The sequence below is a fragment of the Mycteria americana genome, chromosome 16 (genome assembly GCF_035582795.1).
Source record: "Mycteria americana isolate JAX WOST 10 ecotype Jacksonville Zoo and Gardens chromosome 16, USCA_MyAme_1.0, whole genome shotgun sequence".
NCBI classification, from domain to species: Eukaryota; Metazoa; Chordata; class Aves; order Ciconiiformes; family Ciconiidae; genus Mycteria; species Mycteria americana.
In genome coordinates, this window is record NC_134380.1 from 11,666,256 (window position 1) to 11,685,069 (window position 18,814).

Sequence of the window (18,814 nt, forward strand, 5' to 3'; positions counted from 1 at the left end):
TTTCCCCTTGGACATCGTTTCCTGATTTCGCGGATTGGGCAGCTGGAGTTAATAAACGGTTCTACTACTCTGTTCCCTTCATTGTTTGTTTTTGGAAGAATTAAATATTTGCGTACTCCAGGGGCGGTGGATCCAGAATCCCTGTTTACCCTCCAACTGTTAGCACAAGGCTTATCTCCTCCGTGCTCTGCTTTCCCTGCCTGGAGCTTTCTCCCGTGCTTCCCCATCGCAGCCTACAACGAAGGTTAAAGGCAATTAGGAAAGGATTTCTAGGAAGCGCTACTTTTTTTGCCCAGGTCTGGATTTCAGTCGTTGCGAACTGAAAGCAGCAGCCCAGCCCGGGACGTTGGGGCAGTAAAGAAAGGTTCACGCCGGAGTATTTGGATAACATGGAAAACACGATGGTCCTGTAAAAATGGCACTGAATCTCTACAGACATAACAAACAATAAAAGAAAAAAAAAAAAAAGATGGAGCACTTCTAAAGCTTTTTTAAAAATTCAAACGAGTTTTCTATTGGTTTTAATCTTATTTTTGCTTTTGGAGCAAGAAGCAAATATCTGGAAGCTGAAACACGAACCCAGAAAGTTAAACGAATGATGCTGCCTACAAATGCTGCGTGAACTCCATCAGGAAGAATTTCAATTTAAATTAGATATCAAAAGACACAAAACGTAAGCAGGAGAGACGCCTCGACAAGACCTGAGATTCAAACCTGCGGATTCAGAAGACAAAAACAAACATCAGAAATGTATTTGGAGGCAACGGTGTTTGCGAAGCCTTAAACCAGGAAGAGCATCACTTGTAAAACCGGGTGTCTCTGGAAGCATTTCCCTTCCGAGGACTCAGTAAATGCACCCAGACTTCTTGCTCTCCAGGAACGCGCTCCTCAGGCGCTGCAGTAACTTCTCCTGGGATCCTGTGTCTGGCCCTGCTACGCCAAAGGCTGTCCCAGGAAGGCACGTCCCATATAACCACTTCGCTTATTTACCACCTTGGGGATTTCCTATTTGGCACCTCCTCAGACTTTTTTTTTCCTCTAATAAAAACTTAACAAAGCATATTGTGACAGACTCCGAAAAGCAAGTTGGCTCTTCAGGAGTACTGGCAGGAGCCTCTCGATGCTGGCTAGGAAGAAAGCAATGTGCGATGCATCCCGTGCTTCCCCGCGGAGCTGCCGGCTTTCCGAGAGCCAGCGATTAATCCCTGTGCGTGGGGAGCGCAGAGGTGAACCTGCTCTCTCCATACCCTCCTGTTTGCCAGTTATTGCAAACACAAAAAACCGCATCTGGCCCCTACGCAGCCCCGTCTTTACCTCCCGATAAATGCAAGAGATTTGTACTGACTCCACTCTAACACACGGTTCTTGAAACAGGTTTTTTTTCCTACTCTCAACTCGAGAAAAACAGCTCTAAGCCTGCCCTGTATCAAAGTTCAACGCCTTAATTCATACAGAGAAGTGAAATTTGGGGGTCTGCGTTTTTAGAGGCATTTGTTGGTGACAGCAAGGCTGGAGGAGGGGGAGCGAAGGGAGGGATCGTCAGCTGGGAGGACCCAGCGCTCAACCTGTGGCTCTTCACCTAGACCCGAAGTACGTCAGCGTCGAGAATCAAAATCCACGTGCACCCAGAAAAGCAGAGTATTTGTGCTCCTTTGCCTCTTAAACATTTTGATGCGAAGCTTAATATTTGTCAGTGAACAGAGCTGGAAAGTACAACTCTGATGCATTCAGCGTAACGCTGTATTAAAGGAAAAAATTAAATCACCAAACACAACCCCTGCATGAAAACGCCCTAGGTATAATTTTTCCCTTAACAAAAGAGAAATATGAAACTCCTTACCTGACAATGTGTTTTCCATTAGAAATATGTCTCCTGCAGCTCTGAGATGTCTGGGCTCTTCGTCTCTTTGCAGTCCTGGAGAGGGTTTAACGCTGTAGTGCAGCCCGATGGCCATGCCCCTCTCCAGCCTGACGTCAGAGTCCGGTCCCGGCGGTGCAAACGCTCTCAACGCTTCTGGAGCAACAACCCAACCGGGGAGCAATACCTACAACCAGCTGGCCTAGGGCTTGCAGATAGCAGCACTACGTTTTGAAGTGTTTAATATGACACGTGCGTGGTGTGCAATAGAACGGCATGTTTCTACCAGGCTGATAAGCCCGGGGGAGAGCCGCAGCAGGAGAGCGGCGTGCCCTGAGACAGGGAGAACGTGAGCTCCCGATCGGTGGCAAAGCAGCCTCGACCCTGCCCGAGCTTCTCTGGAGGGAAAACTTCACCACCTTCTCCCCAACTTGCTCACAGCCCAAGCCAGCAAGCACTCTTTCCTCTGCAGAGAGAAATCCTGCGTCCGACAGGATTTTTATTTCTTTTCCCCTTTGTTTTTAATTTTTTTTTTTTTTTCCAGTTTCCACTCCTTTTAATTGCTTTTCCAGCAGCTGTCACACAGCTGGAATCAGGATGGAGTTTGTTAGTTTTGTTTTTTTTTTTAAATAAAAATAGGTTTCCAATGGATCTGCATTCAAAACAGGGAGGTGAGGAAATCAGATAAGCCAGGAAATCCAAATGAGTTGGAAGGGTGCACAGCCACACAATAATTCAAGTGGTTAAAGGAATTTGACTGTCCTGGAACTTCAACAGCTTGAGGACTCTGCATCTGATTTGCAGAGCTGACTAAAAACTCAAAAGCCGTCTGGCTGTTGCTTAACAAAAGGCCGTAGCTCTTCTGCAGCTGCCGATTTACTCATTTTCAAGGAATGAGCTTATTTAGGAGAGGAGGAGAGCGTTTTCCTGCATCACTTCCTATTGGGCAACAAGGGAGAAATGGGGAAGGCTACTCGTAACTGCAAAAAAGCCCAGCTGAGATGCACTTCGCTAAAAAAATACATTTCTGACACATAGCCTGTGCCATACATAGCGCGCTGGCAGTACCTGGCGCAGCGCGGAACCCTGGCACGCCCGCGCGTTATCTACGGAAAATGCATTTGAAAGTAAAAGCGACACCTGCTCCGAGCGCTCTTTGGGGTTTCCCATCCTGTGTAGCGGGTGCTGCTCCTGGCTCTGCCGCTGAAGCGGGACCCCAGTCCACGGCAATCCATTGGGGCTTCACTGGAAAGCAGCTAGAGAGCACGTAGCATCTCAAAATGTCATTAATTAAAGCCCCAAGCAGTTGCTCCGCAGGATTTCTGAGGAGGGGACTCAGATGAGCCTCGGATCAGCCCCTACATCTACCAGGAGGAGGAGGGGGGCTGAGGACGAAGCCAGCATCCTCCGACGGGGACACTCGAAGCAATGCATTTCAAGGAAAAAGGAGAACTGAAAGTTCCCGGACACTCTTATCAAGGAGAAATGCAGCATGCTAAATTAGGGACTTTCTGAAGATCTTTTAAAGGAAGTATTACAAGGGAATGGATTAACTTTACAGCTTTAAAAAAAAAAATAAGTGGCATACTGCCTTTAACACACCATTAAAGAAAAACTAGTATGAAAACCTGGGAACTTTCATCAAGTTCAGATTAAATTTCTTTGGGGTTATTTTCCTCCCCACTGAGGGGGTCAGGGAGACTGAGGCACAACCCCCTTTCATTTTGCTAGGTCCTTAGCTGACTCGCAGGGCTGGAGGTGGATCATCTCCTCCTCCTCCTCCTCCTCCTCCTCCTCCTCGGCAGCGGGTCACGCCAGGAGCTGGCAGTGCCACGCGGCAGCCGAGGAGCAGGCAACGTACTTCATCCCTGTAGACCACGGTTTCGTGTTCCAGCTTCAGCCAAACCTCTCACCAGCAGCATTCCGCTGCCCCTCGCTCCGGAGCGAGCACCCATCCAACCACCCAGTGAGTTGGGCTTGGGCACGGATCCAACCAGAAAAATGAATTTTTTTTTTTATTTTTTTTTTTGGTGGGGTTAATTTTCAAGTGGACGAACATGATTCATCCCTGCAGATGCACGATGCAGCGTGCCAGGAGCGCGCAGCTGCCGGGGGGTCACCTCTAGCCCGAAGTTGGGTTGAATTAATCTGGCTGCAAAACACGACACAACTGCGGGTGGTCAAATCCCAAGTGTTGCAATACTGCAATTCCCTGAATTCAATTAAAAATATGCAATTACTGGAGCCTGACACCCCCAGCCACGCCAAGAGCCAGGGCCCCCCATGCTCTGCCCAAGCCCACTCACCTGCATGCCCCGGTGCGCTCCACGGCCTATTTCCAGCACGGCAAAACACACACGATAGCAACACAAGCGTTTAACAATCCAATCCATCTTTATTTTGGTAGTACTTTCTGCTGGAAAAGGAAAAACCTCGACTTTGCTGTATTTGTAAAGTGGTAAAAGAAAGACAAGTGTATAAAATAAACTGCAAATGATTCAAAGTGCCCGACGGCAACATCAGGAGGAGCGTTACCAACGCGTCACCTTTAGACCCGATAACCTCTCTTTCTGCTAACAGGGGACTGGATGTCGGCTACCTGACAGACTTCACTCGCTATACAGAGATATTTTTAAATAAGGGGTTTTCTTGGTAAGGTAAACAAAATCAGACACATTAGATTCCTCCATAGAAAAATACAACCTTATAATAACACCACAAAGTAAATGCATCTTCCAAGTTTTGGATACACTAGCTAACTATTTCTGACAACAACCCTGCAAGTAACTAAACCCACTACCCCTGGGAACGGTGGCCCAAACTGAATCGATTTGCCCCAGGCCCCCCAGTTCGAATCCAGCTGCCTCGGCTGCGTTTTATCTCCTGGAGCACAAACCGGGTGTGTGTATTTAATGGCTGGGATTTGGCATGTCACCGATAACAGCTGAACAAAGGGACTTGAAATTGCAGAAATAAAGCTCTCACATTTCCAGGGGATTCTCTGGTTTAATTTTGCGTGTTTTTTTTCCCCTATTCTGGCAATTACAGGCATCGTATGACACTTTGAAAGCCTTCCGATACAATACACTATGATTACAGTGATGTTCTGGGGTGGCATCTTATGCCACATTGACACATGATGTCACCATGCCACAAAGATCCCACCCAAATATGCAGTTAACTTAACGAGCCAAATTCTTTGTACGTGTAGCTGCATAAATACAGTGCCACCATCAACTAGGTTACTCCAGGGTAGACAAGAACAGTACCAAGCTGAGCAAAGCGAGATGCTCATGGAAGTTTTCATACGATCCATTTGAAACAGTAGAAAATAAGAAACTATTTGAAATAGGGTGATGTCATCCGGACAGTACTGAACTACTTTACAGACTATTAACTCTGACTATAAGTTAAGGAAGAAAATGAAGACATCAAGATTAACAGGTCACAGCTGTACTTTTGTAAGTTCACGTGGAAGGAGAGTGCCGTACGTTGCTGGACAGATGTGCAGATGACACTCAGCTGAAAAACCACTTACAAGAAGAGAAGGAAGTAAGAAACGTGGGATTTGGAGAAGACACGCTCAGCTTGTACGTACAGACATGGGAAAGCATTGGGAAAGCACAAAATTCTGGGTCCCACCTTTGCTCCAAATAGAGGAAAAAGCTCAGAGATACCGGCCAGCAGCAGGGACGCAGCTGGAAGCAACGGGCTGGGGTTCCCAGCGGCTAAGTAAAAGCCTGCATAAACAAAAGAGCTGAATCGGGTCATTTTTCTTTCCCTACAGGGAAGCTTCAGCCCTAGAAAGGTCGCTACTGGAGCTGCAGTTGAGAGGCTGGTGCTGTAATCTGTTCTTCACCTCTGCTTCGTTTCCAGCACAGGAGAGTTGGGCACATGCAAGCACCGTGGCTCAGGGCTCATCGAAACGGGCAGGTTCAGGGTCTGCGCTCCTGAGGGGAAGGGACCTTCCCCTGGGGAAGCAAACGGGACGTCCAGGTGTTTCTGCAGCTCTCGGGCTCAGATTTTAACTACAAAACAAAATCCGTATGTTTATATGCAATCTACAGGTACAAAAGAGGAAGCCAAAGTTGTAGATAAAGAGTTCACATCTCCCATAGTAGAGTAAGAAACGAATGAAAACAGATTTTGGCTTGACACGACGATAAACCATTATCAGACATGTAACACACATTATTGCCCGATAACTACAAACAGTTGGGACACAGAACTCCACCTTAACCCACAGTTTTTTGAGTTTTCTCACAAAAAACAAAGGTCTTTTCTAACTTTAATGTGAAGATATATAACTGACGACTTATGAAGCCAACGTTTCATGTTTCAATATAAATGCATCTACATATTTGTTCATTGCAGAACACAACGAACTGTTAGCAATCTTTAATTTCGCCTTATAAAACTAAAAAAGCGATGATAGCTTTGTGTAGAAAAAACAAACAAAAAAAAATACGTTTTCAACATGCCTGTCATATTTTAGGATAAAGGATCACATATACTGCTCTTCTTAGTGCTTCTAAGCAAACCAAAGGCACTATTACTACTGATGAGGTTGTAAATTTGGATCTCTTTTTTTTTGGGTTTAGGAAGGTGAATGAAAAATTGCCAGGCCAGGACAAAGCAAACGTTCCTGCGCTGAGCACACTACCGCATTACTTACTGCTATCACAACAAAGACGGATTAGGAAATGCTGTTGCCTGTACTTATGAATTCGTTGCCAAGAAAGACGAAAACATGTAAAAAGGACTGTCTCTAAAAACAGCTGGCAGGATACACGTCGTTACACCCAACAAAAGAATTAGACTGTTTTTAATGAAGACGAGAAATATTCACAGCTCTGCAAATTCTGTAACTACACAGTTATGTCTTTGTACTTTTACCAAGCGGGGAAAGAAAGCATCCACTTCTGTACACCCCCTTTAACCCTCCAGTGCATGCATTACAAACACCGATGCCACCCAGAATGGCAGCAGGCGTTAGCCACACCTGCCAACTCGCAGTAGAAAGTAAAATAAGGGTCAACAAGTGCCATGTTATATCTGTAACCGAACAATTTCACATTGGTTGGATACCAAGTTAAGTGCGCAGTGTAATTCAGGACGCTCTTTGCAGTGAATACAATTACTTTGGAGTGGTTTTTCCCCTCTTTTCTAAGCAGGTGCATCTCCTAAGCATAAGCAGGGAGGGATCAGCTGGCGGGGGAGCAGGACCTTGCAGGGACACGCGTCTGCAGGGCACCTCACTGGGCAGGCAGCAATGCCCAACCGAGGGCACGGGGCACGGCGAGAGCCTGCGAACCAGCGAGCAGGTCCCGCAGGGCAGGATGCTCCAGCGGCACCCGGTTTTGCTCAGATGCCCGATTTCCAGTAAGGCCAGCCCAACCGAGGGCAGCCAGCCCTGACGCCGGTGCAGCACGGCGGAGGGAGGCAGGCAGGCGTTCCTGCACAAGCAACCAACACCAGGAGATGGCCGACTGTCACGGCAGAGTCTTCTCGCTCAACGCGAACCGGGAAACAGCGAGGGGAGAAGGAATTTCGGAGCCGCCAGAATAACGCTGGGGACGCTCGCCGCTTCCACCGCTATTGCGGCGTTATTCCTAAGGCCAGGATGGTGGAACAGGCTCAGTGCTTCCAAATACAATTCTCCTTGTCCATCCCAGCTCCCTGCCTTCCACGCACACACCCCAGCGTGTGCACAGAGGATCATCGCTGGCACAAAACACGAGCTGCCGAGCAGATCTGGACCGCAGGAGCTCAGAAAACCACTCGGTCTTCCTGCGTCCTCTCCCACCACAGCGTGCTGTTCAGGGTGCCAAAGCTGCTGTCCTCCTCCTCCTGCTCTTTAGCAAGCTCCACAAAAACCTGGAAGAGACAGAAACGATGTGAATACGCCATGTTCCTTGGAGGAACTTTCTTGGTCACAAATAGAATTCATGCTAAAAACGTCACGAGTATTGAATGTATTGCTTCATCTCTGAGTAGGAAGTTTTTAGTATTTTGGGTTTTTTCTCCTTGCTCCTACCCTCCCACCTCATTTCTTCAAGAGCGCAATGAAAAGGAAGTTGAACCGAATACAGCCTGAAGGACATTCATTGTCAGCAATAACTAATCCAGAATAAGCAATAATAAGCCTCAGCTTTACCCTCTTTTCAGAAATGAACAGCAATGCCTGTCTTTTGAATAAACCAGAGCGATACTTCCACTAAAGTCACAAATTCATTTCGCTCCAGTCACCGCAGCTGGCATCTTATTTTTAAAGAAGAAAATGGGAATAAAGAGGAGCAGGGGAACTGACAGTCCCAATTCACTTTGGAAAAGGGGACTTCAGTTCCCCAAAAATGCCCGAACGGGCATCAGCAGAACGGGCCCAGCGGCCTGACCGCCGGGCACGGGGGACGAGCTGCCTGCGCAGGGCTCATCGGCCCCTCCATCCGCTACGGCTTGCCCAGACTGGGTGCACGAGTCCCGTGCGGCAGGGGCAAAGCGAATCCACCCCGGACGCCTGCAAAAACCCCGTCAAAAAACCCGTAGCACCTTCGCCTGGCGGGGTTTACTTCCACAAAATATAATTTACTTTAACATACCTGCTCCAGTGTTGCCTGAGAAAAGCTGTACTCCTCGATGTTAAAGGCGTGCTTTACTGTTAAAAGGATTAATGAGAGAGCGTATTTAGGAATACGTCACTGTCTGACACAACTGGGTTTTAAGCTGGTACAAGCACTCGCTCTTCATTTCACAAGAAACAGAGTTGGGGACACCAATAATAACAGAAAAAATAAATTAATTTAATTTGGAACAGAGATGCAAAAGTGCCACTGCATGGCAAATGTGTCAGTTATGGGAGACAAAATGATTTCTGTTATGTGGTGCGTGGCAAGAGCTTAATTACCTTCTTCCAGCTTGGAAAAAGAATGTGAAAGCGACTGTACATCTTCTTTAGGAATTTTATATGCCAAAATAGAAGCAAAACTGGAACAAAGAAACAAAGCAAATTCAGGTCAGGTAAAATTACTCAAAGCAAAAATATTAATATCCAAGTGAATGGATTTAAACTCATTTTCCAAAGGCTACTCCAGGCATTTTGACTAGTCATCATCATACAAGACAACAGGAAGGATGCAGTTCCAGGAGAGCAGCTGGTTTATAATCCATCTCGGAGATCAAGGTCCAGGTGCATCAGCTGAGACCCATCTGAGACTGCTCTATGATTTATGTGCTCTTCAGCTAAGATTCAACCATTTATATTCTGCCTATAAACTCACGAAAGAAAAATCGCTGCCCAGGACTCCCGAAGTTACGCGGTTTCGCCTTTCAAATGAATTCAGAGGGAGGTCACAGGATCTCTCGGGACTTTGCATGATCCAGTGGTTCCTGCAACCCAGACTCCAGAACAGGGAGCTGCTCTACCCCACACATTTGCTTCTGAAAAATAAACTCTCCTCCAAATCTCCCGCATTGAGGAATGCTCCTTACAGAATGCCTGCAGTGCCCTTTTTGGAGCGTCTCATCAGCGGTCACCAAGCCAGACCCTCGAGTCCATGTGGCACAAATTCAAAGCTGTTGGGGGAAAACCAACCACCTTCAAACTTTGAGGGATCCCCAGAAAACGTTCAAGCGTTTCTAGATAAGGGTCAGTGACTCAGGTTTTACCCCCATTTCCCAGGGAGCCCAACCAAAGAGGAAGCCTCCAAGCAACAGCTATGCAGAAATTGAGTTTTGCTTCCTCCGTGCTGAACATCTGCAGGCAGGGCTCACAGCCACCGCCCCGGCAGCTTTTGCTGGCCTGCAAAATGCTTCCTCTTTTTTTTTTTTTTAAGCTACGTGTAAATATTTTTTGTAAATTTTAGTGTCATGGCATTCCTTACTCGGTGCCAAGGAGCTGCTGAGAAATCAGGGCCTTGTATTAATACCAATGTTTTCTGCGTATTTGTTAAAGTTTACCTTTCCTGACGATTTGCGTTTGGGAAGATGTGCAAAATCTGGCTCTGCAGATACTCCACTTGCTGTACATCTGCTGTTTCTTTTAATTTCATTTCCAAGAAGTATCCTCTGCCAAACTTACTCTTCAGGTGCTGCACAGTACCTATACATCTACCAATCGCAGAGAGAAAATAAGAGTTGTACCTGTTACGCCGCACTCAAAAAGCAGCCCAACTTCCAACAGACCCTTTTCGCAGTTTAAGTTTAATTTTGCTCCAAGTTTAAGGCGCAAAAAAATTGTCTACCTATATTTTCGAAGAAATATATTCTAGCCGACGGCTGTCCTCTCCTCCCTGCCACAACACCCGCCCGCAGGGGAGGGCTCCGGTGGTACCTGAGCTGCCCGGACACCAGGATGGCCACACGGTCACAGACAGCATCCGCCTCTTCCATGTAGTGAGTGGTCAGGATAGCTGCTCTCTCCTTATTCTTAAAGGCTGCTCGAATTGCCCGCCTAGAAAACACAACCAAAAAAAATCCCTGAATAAAACGTTTGGCACGTAGCGGTAAATCCGGGGTTATTAGGGAAAGAGGACTGTGATGGTCAAACACAAACCTTTTATTTTATGGACCAATACTACTCCCACAATTAACACCTGATTTTTTCACAAAGATGACTCAAATCTCATACTCCTTCTATTTTAAGATTTCTTTCAACTTTCAAGCTTTTAATCTCCAAGCTATTCTGGGAGAGGACACGGATGAAGTGCCCCTGGCACTAAGGCAGTGTTGATTCCCTGTCTATGGCTCTCCCTAGTGTTAACAGGGATAACGCAGGCATAAAATCAGACAAATCCCCAAAGAGAAACGAGCCTGTGGCAAACATAGCCCCGAGGGCACTCACCACATGTGCTGCTTGGCTTTTGGATCCATCCCGGTCGACGGTTCATCCAAGAGCGTGACCCGCGGGTTGCCCAGCATACTCAGGGCAAAGCACAGCTGGGAGGAAGGCAAAGGGAAAGGGTAAGGACACAACGGCTGCTGCAGACTCCCAGCATGGCAGCTCGAAAAGCTCCCCCATACCTTGCGTTTCAGCCCTACACCCAGCTTCTTCGTTGTCTTCTGCAGGTGGTCTTTTAAATCCAGGGCACTTGCGATGCTGCGGAAGGGGGAGGACCGCATGTGAAAAGCTGTGAGGGTGACGGTTCGGCTTCCCCCTCATCACACAGTATGCGAACCAGCCTCATTTGAAGAGCTCAGTTACAAGTATTTGTATATATTCGTACGTAAGTATAAAAAAAAGCAGAGCAACAAGCAGAATCGGAGCTGGGCGCTTCCATACAAAACCACCTGCCCCACGTCCTAGAGGAGTCCAGGGTGACAACCTGGGGACAGCTCCAAGCCCTGGAGTCCCGTCCTTGCAGCCTCTGCAAAGGTCATCCTTAGCACTTCATAACTTTAAGAAAAATTAAAATAAATAAATAAAAAATACAAATACCAGCTGAATTTTGTGTGGCTGTATCCGTACCTCCTAATCTATTCACACTTGCTGAATTTGCTGAAAAGATTCAATCAAACTTAAATGAAAAAAAGACTGCATTAGGAAAAGCGAGGGGGGAAAAAAAAAAGCAACAACAAAAAAAACCCCGCTAAGAAAAATACAGCTAAACCTTAAAACATTTCTATAATAAACTACTTACCGTTTTATGACTTCCTTAACATCAGACTGACTCATTCCTTTGATAGCGCCATAAATTTCAAAGTGTTCCTGCAATGTAATATCTGGCCAAAGCGGATTCGTTTGAGGACAGTACCCCACAAATTTCACCGAGTCATCTTCGCTGTTCAGGCCAAAAGAATAATCTCCCATCAGAACCTGCGAGGAAAATGTACAGACCTTACTCAATAATATTATAAGTTTCAGAAGCGTTTTTGTAAAGTGTTAACAAAACCCACTTGGGAATGCTTCCAACAATAATAAAAAAAAATTACATATAGATCCATTTTCTATTTAGTTTGTAGGATGTAATGTACCTGCCCACTGGTTGGCTCAATCTCTCCAACGAGCATATTAATTAACGTGCTTTTCCCAGCTCCGTTGGGTCCTAACAAACCCAGTATTTCTCCTAAAGAAAGGACGACACAAAACATTGCCCATGAGGTCAGATAAATGGATTTGAGAGTTGTTTTTGTAAATAAAACAGCTCAACAGCAAGTAATTGAACTCCAACCTTTTTTTACACAGAGAGAAACATGTTTCGTTGCCACTTTCTTTATTTTTCTCCCCAGAAGAAATTCCCTTCTTTCATCAAACTCTTTGTGCAAGCTGCTGACCAGGATCGCTGGCATCTAGTAGAGAAGAGAGAAGTGGCTGCAGATCCCAGCAGCTCTGGGAAACATCTGGATTTGGGGTTTGGGTAGTGCCCATGGGTCCACGGCATTACCTCCTCGCTTTTGGGGCTGCTCAGTATTTCTTGGACTCGCAGCCTCTCCGCCTTCACATCTTCATCTTCGTTCTCATCGTGGGAGACGTCTGGGAACTTCCAGGTTTTGGCTTTTGTAAAACATTTTCTAAGGGGAAGAAAACAACGTGATGCCTCTGCTTGGCGTTCAGTTGAGATTTGCTCACTGCTTTGATGCAGAAAGCAATTTGTGTTTGCTGAACCCAGGAGTAACACATTTATGCAGCACATCTGAGGAGCCCCAAAAGAGCAGAAAGAGCTGTCAAGGATTGCAACGATGCCATCTTTATGCTGAGCTCTTTGTCGGGGCATGGCATCTCTAGCCATGCAATGGGAAACGAAGTTCCCCTATTTTTATATAGGGAAAGTCCTTACAAAATTCCTGATTTTGCACTGGTGTAACTTAAAAGGAAGAGAAAAAACCCTATTTCTGCACTTTATTGACTGAATTTCAGACAACTAAAGTTAGGAGAACAAATTCTTTAGACACTTGGGCTGGGATATAACCACAGGTATTTTATTTTCTGCAGTATCCCCCATAGCTATACACTGCATATTCCAGTTCAATTACCAGCATCGTTTTTAAAAACGGCTTCTTTGGACTATTACTTTTTACAAGTCTATTCAACAGACACACCTGAAAAATGGATCCTCTCTAACTGTCCTCCCTCCATTCTTCAGCTCGAAACATCGCAGTAGGAAGAGCCACAGGACACACTGCAAATAGGGCTAAAACAGACAAATACCGTTCTGGTCACGTGCAGCGCTGCCGGCCCTCCAAGCCTGGTGACCCTAGAGGTGATCCCACCAGTGCAACGAGTGGCAAGAAGCACCAGCTCTTCACCACCACAGAAGCGCTGATGTTTCCCAGAAGATGAAATACATCGTTAGATGCTGCTCAGTGGGTCGACACTGAGGATGCACAACCAGAGTTTGCTTAGATTGAATGGCAATTAGTTGGTTTTTTGCAGAGAGAAGGGACTGTCCCCTGCTCTGGAGTTCTTGCTCCGTCAGCACAGGCTCCCGTAATCATCAGGATTAATATCGGCACCGTTAGTAAGACTATTGAAGCAGCAGACGTTGAGCTGGTGGGCGCAGCAGCTTTTACCGATACTGCTTGTGCTGCAACAGGTTGCAAAGCTGCAGGCTCCAGCGATGCTGAACGTTAGATCCAATCTTTATTAACAAAGATGCCTGAACAGAAGGGGCCTCCCAGCAGGAGACAGCAATTCTCTACAGCAAATATGGCAAATAATCAAATAACCACGCTTACAGCTATAACTGCTACCAGGAGCCGGTCCCACGGGTCGTAGTATCCTCCGTTCTTTCGCTTGCCTTTCCATGAGACCTGCCAATGCAAAAAAATACGGTCGGGTAAATAATCACCTACCAGACACTGCATATTCTATATTGCACTTTAATCTCAAGTCAGCCATTTAAGCGACGTTGCTCAGGCCCTTTCTGAGCTCTGCAGACACCCTGCTTGCATGAGCGCGACGCCAATAAACTTCCACCAACGTCCCCGGGACTGCTCCCAGTTTAAAGCCACCGACTCCCAACTAACCCATCTCCCATCACTGGGTTTGCCCAGTCCACAGGCTGAGAAACTCACGGTTTTCCTTTAGATATTTAATGCAAGACTTCTTTCTTTCCTCATTTTAAAACGGCAACAGGTTGCTTACAGGAAAAAGGTGACTCTTCGCCAGCAGTTGCTATTCTTCACGTGTGAAGCGGCTATGGATGGCATTACCCCACTAGGCAGGTATCTGCTGTCCCGTTATCATTAAAGGCGTGCACCCAACCCCAGCCGTCTACAAATGCTCTGGAGAGGATCTCCTGTGCCCCCTTACCTTTATAAAACAAATCAGACAGCCAATAAGGGGATAAATAGGAATGAAGATGGAGAAGACGTAATGCAGGATGGTGGTTACCAGGTAATAGTCCAGAAAAAAGGCCACTTCAGTGACAACCGTACAGAGCAAGGCTGTCTGTACAAAAGAAAAGGAAAAAAAAAGTCCATTTTTATTCAGTTCAGACTCTCGAAGCATAAGTTATCTAATTCGAGGCACGTTTTTTAAAGCTTTTATCATTTAGGATACGGCAGTAATACAGAGGCATTGGTAAATGTTTCAAATTTCTTGTGCGTTAAGGGCACACAGTTAAATAACTGGGAAGCCTGTTGTGGCTTTGGACATAACAAATCTTCCTAGCTAACTGAACTCAAGGTAAAGTCACTCACCACTGAAAATATAAATGACCAAAATTCTTTCGTATTCTGGACTTTTCTAAACGTGAAGGAGACCACGTAAGTGAAGAGCACGACTGACGGGACATAACCGATCAGGCAAAAAATCTGCAAAGATAGGGAAGGTTTCTCAGGAAATGTACAGCAAGAATTTTTTGTATAAGCATCAACTGGAATTCCTTTAGTGTGCTACATAACTCTGGATTCATCTTTGTCACTTAATTCGATGTATTTTGCCACCTTGGTACATACAGCATATACTGTTAAAGACACAAAAGAGTACGTGGATAGGCAGGAACCTCACTCACTCTGTTTCCTTCAAAATATTTCCCATTTTTTTTATAACACAAGCTCCCATAAATGTCGACCTGAAGATTTTGGCAAATATTGGGAATTCCACCCTTCAGCCTTAGCGTTTTCGCAGAAATTAAAACAAGGGTAGATGCACTGGTAGAAAAATAGCCCTGCAGCACAAGAGTCACATCCCAAACCTGAGTAACTCAGAGCTTCTGGGAAAGCAGCTAGGAAAATCTGATTCTTCTCAATTACAGCCAATATCTCAGGGAAGCCCGCTCTGAATATAAAAGACATGAAGATTTGTAGTCTCTTCAATTTAATCATATGCTGCAATTCATGGCAGGGCTGGTCTGTGTTCAAAGCCACTGTAACCTTGTCATTAGCAGCACGCCGATGCAAATGGAGCAATTATCAATCAGCAGCGAAGAGCGCAAAGCAGAGTAAGCAAGGAGGGCAAAAAAGGATAGAGCATTTCCTTGGAAGATCCTGGTGTTTTAAAGCTCCATTTTCACAGAATCACAGAATCGTATAGGTTGGAAAAGACCTTTAAGATCATCGAGTCCAACCGTAAACCTAACACTGCCAAGCCCACCACTACACCATGTCCCTCAGCACCTCATCCAAACGTCCTTTAAATACCTCCAGGGATGGCGACTCCACCACTGCCCTGGGCAGCCTGGTCCAATGCTTGACAACCCTCTCGGTGAAGAAAAATTTCCTAATATCCAGTCTAAAGTTTTATTTTATTCCAGTTCTGAATGAAACTCCAAAATTTGAGTATTTTTCCCCATGAAAAGTTTTTGCCTTTTAGCTTTTTGCCTTTTGCCTTATTTTGCCTTTGGTGCAGCCTGACTGGTGCCTCTGCGCCAGCAGCCTTAATCGGGCATTTTCCCTCTATTTCGGTTGGAAAAAGGCTGCTGAACCACCTAATAAAAATAGACACTTGTGGAAAATAACATAACCATACTCTCACATCCCCACGCATGCTCCGGTCCCCACCGCACTCACCACGGCAAGGAACTTGCCCACGTAGAAATAAACGCCGTAGTGAAAGGCGAAGAGGCTGCCTATCATCAGGACAAGGATGGAGAAAAACAGCGGGAGGTCGACAACGGCTTGCCCAGTCCAGTAAGCGGAGGGATAAAGCCCCGCTATCTTCAGCTGCGTGTACGCTTTGATCTGCAACGGAAAAAGAAAACGCAACATTTAATTAAATGTTAATTAAAATGAACACGATGTTAATCTGCCTCGGTGTGCGAGCAGGATCTTGTTTTTCCCTCTAATACCGCTTTTACACTGACGTGGCATCAGTGCGTTACCCAGTTATTGCTGATTTTAGCTGCCAAAGAAGCAAAAGGCATTTCCACAGGAAGCAAAAGGGCTTTTCCCAAATCTGTTCCACCCAAGGCAGCAAACAGCAGTCACATCCATACTGCCTCTCATGGCAAAAGACGCTATTTAAAACACCTCTTAAGGTTTTCCCAAAATCCCAAGGTTTTTAAGTTCCTCTGCAGCCTGTGAATCCACATCTGGGAGTTTACCTTATGGTTTTCTGCATTGTCCATGGCAAAATAGGGTGGCATTCCAGTAATAATGATTCCCAGTAACACGGCTTCAAAATAGATCTCTAGTCTGAAAATTGTGTCTGGAAGATTCTGAAATATAAATCAGATTTCTTCAATACCAGAATGTGCGTGACCAAAAAAATGCATTTAGAATTGGAACATGACTGTAAATGCTAAAACATATATTCTGCATACCTCAAGGTCATCTGAGCCGCAGCATGAAGACAAATACCTATGGAAGTTTTTGGAGTATTTATAAGAGCATCTAATAAACTGCTAGAGCATTTCTTTCCTGCAGCAGGTCCTCTCCTCTCCTAACGGCCACCCCAGCTCTGCAGAGGAGGCAGCAGACCTCCAGCATCCCCGCGCTCAGCCTCCGAGAACTGCAGGCACCCTGTAACAAACCCCTAACCAATTCCCAACAGGACATCCTCTTTCCAAGCCCCTTTTTCCTCCTCTTCCACAAGCTGCAGAACAAAACCCCGGCACCTTTTAAGTCCTCTTCAATTCTGCAAAGGTCTGTACCACCAAGGACTTACTCCACGGGCTTTGGCTACCGGGGCCCGATCCTTCCCGACGGTGCTGTGCAGAGCACAGCCCTGGCTGCTGCAGACAGTCCCAACCAGCTTCTCTCTTCATTTACGGTGCGTTTTTACGTTCCCCCTCGCAGCCCAGGGGTGCTTTGCCGCCCGCCGCGCGTTTAAGGGTGATTTTTGCCGTGCAGTCCCCGCTGCAGCCACGGGTGCGGCTCACCTGAACGAAGGGGTTGCTCCAGATCTGAATGCTCTCCGTCACGTTTAAATTGCGCAGAAGTAGATTGCTGACAATATTCATCAAAACTGGCAGGGAATGCACCATGGTACTGTTGAATATGACCGTGAAAACATAGTTCTGGAAAGGAAAGCGTTTGCTCTATTAATTCTTCTGCATGAAGGGTAATATCCTGAGAGGGCTCTCCCATGGGCTTAATTAAACCTGAACACTGGGAAAAAAATCTTTGCATAATAGAGTATGCTTTGCAGGAAGCTCTGGGCTGCTCAGGGTGGTTATAACATGTAACCTAATTCAGGAAAACAGTCATGCTCACAGAGAACAAATTATTTGGAATAAATTCCCAGAATGTTTTAGGCAACTGTGACACTATGACAAATGATGCTCCAGACAATTAACAGTCCGAAAAACAAAACACACCATGACCTGCACTCGTACGTTCTTGCTAATGCATTTAAAAACCAGAGAGGCAAAAATTTACATTAGCTAAGGCTGCTCCGTCACACTAATATTAACAGTTTGCAATGAATAAAAATGGGAACAAGAGACAGAGGTGGCATATTGCGAAGCAGTTCCTTTGCTGGAGATTAAATACGACCCCAGTGTTCAAATCTTTCTGACACCCTCTCAGTGACCATACTGAAATGAATACTAACAATCCACGAAACTCATTTTTCTTTACAAATGAGAGCACCATGGAATTATGCTTCTGCCAAATTGTATAATTCCGCCAGTATAAGTAAAAAAAAAAAAAGGGAAAAAAAAAATTCCTATGCCAGGTCTCTTTTAAAGTAAAATATTTCTCTTGGCTTTTGTGGGGAAGAAAGGGGGATGGAAGTTTTATTAGCTTACCATAATTATCATTATGGAACATTTATTTTGATAATATTTCCATTCTGTTAATACAAGTCCTCTTTGCAGGCCTCTTGTATAAGCAATGTTATATGATATTATTTGATTATATGACTCAACACGTGCCTTTCAGGCAAGAGTACAACAAAACCAGCCCCTAACCAGCTGCTTGTCAGCTCTTTGGGATGTGCCAAGCCAGTCTGTCCATCTTACCTGTCTGGATTCAAGGTCAAACACATTTAAAGCTGCACTGTGAGGCGCAGCTGAGACGTAATCACTGTCATTGAACATCTCCAAGAGTACGTTCATGCTCCCAAGAGAGCGGACAATGTCATCGATATCCGATTCTGGTGCAAGACAGAGAAAACAACGTGATTACTCACCACCATCCTGGAGTATTTTACACAAAATTATTGATGCATCTTCCCACTGATATAACCCCACGATGAGAGATCACTGTTTCCTTACACATGGCCACCAAAAGAGTCCTCTGCTATTTTGAACAACATGAATGTTTTTATTTTGGCTTCCCACTCAACAGCCTCCAAAGCATTCAAGAAAATTTTTTTATTCTATTCTCCGATTAATTTGCGCAAGTCAAGAGCAGCAGTGAGGAAGCGGAGGTGCCAACAAGCATTATCGGGATAGTCAAAGTTTCAGCTGAGCAGAGAATTAGCTAAGAGAGCAGGACACCAGCGGCACTCTGATACAGCGTCCAGAGAAATTAAGTTGTACGAAGCACAAATTCCCGATAGCTCAAACAGTCAGATAGCTCTGTCGCCCGGATCGCTGCTACGCGCTTTTAAAACATCCTAAGTTGAGACAGAAA

The 18,814-nt window shown here is 45.6% G+C and overlaps 1 protein-coding gene across 5 annotated transcripts in view; it reads right to left on the minus strand.

Annotated features, from left to right (window-relative positions):
- Positions 1 to 4,239: 4,239 nt before the first annotated feature.
- The window catches only part of ABCA5 (ATP binding cassette subfamily A member 5), a 30,709-nt gene continuing 16,134 nt past the window's right edge, over positions 4,240 to 18,814 (minus strand). The window contains exons 20-39 of one of the 5 annotated variants that reach the window (XR_012778100.1): positions 18,199 to 18,332; positions 17,116 to 17,253; positions 16,339 to 16,452; positions 15,806 to 15,976; positions 14,495 to 14,608; positions 14,106 to 14,243; positions 13,529 to 13,603; positions 12,893 to 12,984; positions 12,238 to 12,364; positions 12,025 to 12,142; positions 11,828 to 11,919; positions 11,494 to 11,669; positions 10,877 to 10,952; positions 10,698 to 10,792; positions 10,188 to 10,307; positions 9,815 to 9,964; positions 8,763 to 8,842; positions 8,458 to 8,513; positions 7,443 to 7,735; positions 4,240 to 5,886 (exon numbers count right to left, since the gene is read on the minus strand). Coding sequence is in view for 1 of the 5 variants with exons in the window: in XM_075518603.1 (XP_075374718.1) it covers positions 7,628 to 7,735; positions 8,458 to 8,513; positions 8,763 to 8,842; positions 9,815 to 9,964; positions 10,188 to 10,307; positions 10,698 to 10,792; positions 10,877 to 10,952; positions 11,494 to 11,669; positions 11,828 to 11,919; positions 12,025 to 12,142; positions 12,238 to 12,364; positions 12,893 to 12,984; positions 13,529 to 13,603; positions 14,106 to 14,243; positions 14,495 to 14,608; positions 15,806 to 15,976; positions 16,339 to 16,452; positions 17,116 to 17,253; positions 18,199 to 18,332 (2,174 nt within the window). In the remaining 4 variants the exon portion in view is untranslated. Of the gene's footprint in view, positions 7,736 to 8,457; positions 8,514 to 8,762; positions 8,843 to 9,814; positions 9,965 to 10,187; positions 10,308 to 10,697; positions 10,793 to 10,876; positions 10,953 to 11,493; positions 11,670 to 11,827; positions 11,920 to 12,024; positions 12,143 to 12,237; positions 12,365 to 12,892; positions 12,985 to 13,528; positions 13,604 to 14,105; positions 14,244 to 14,494; positions 14,609 to 15,805; positions 15,977 to 16,338; positions 16,453 to 17,115; positions 17,254 to 18,198; positions 18,333 to 18,814 lie in introns of all 5 variants that reach the window. The other 4 variants (XR_012778099.1, XR_012778101.1, XR_012778102.1 and 1 more) reach the window with 4 other exon arrangements.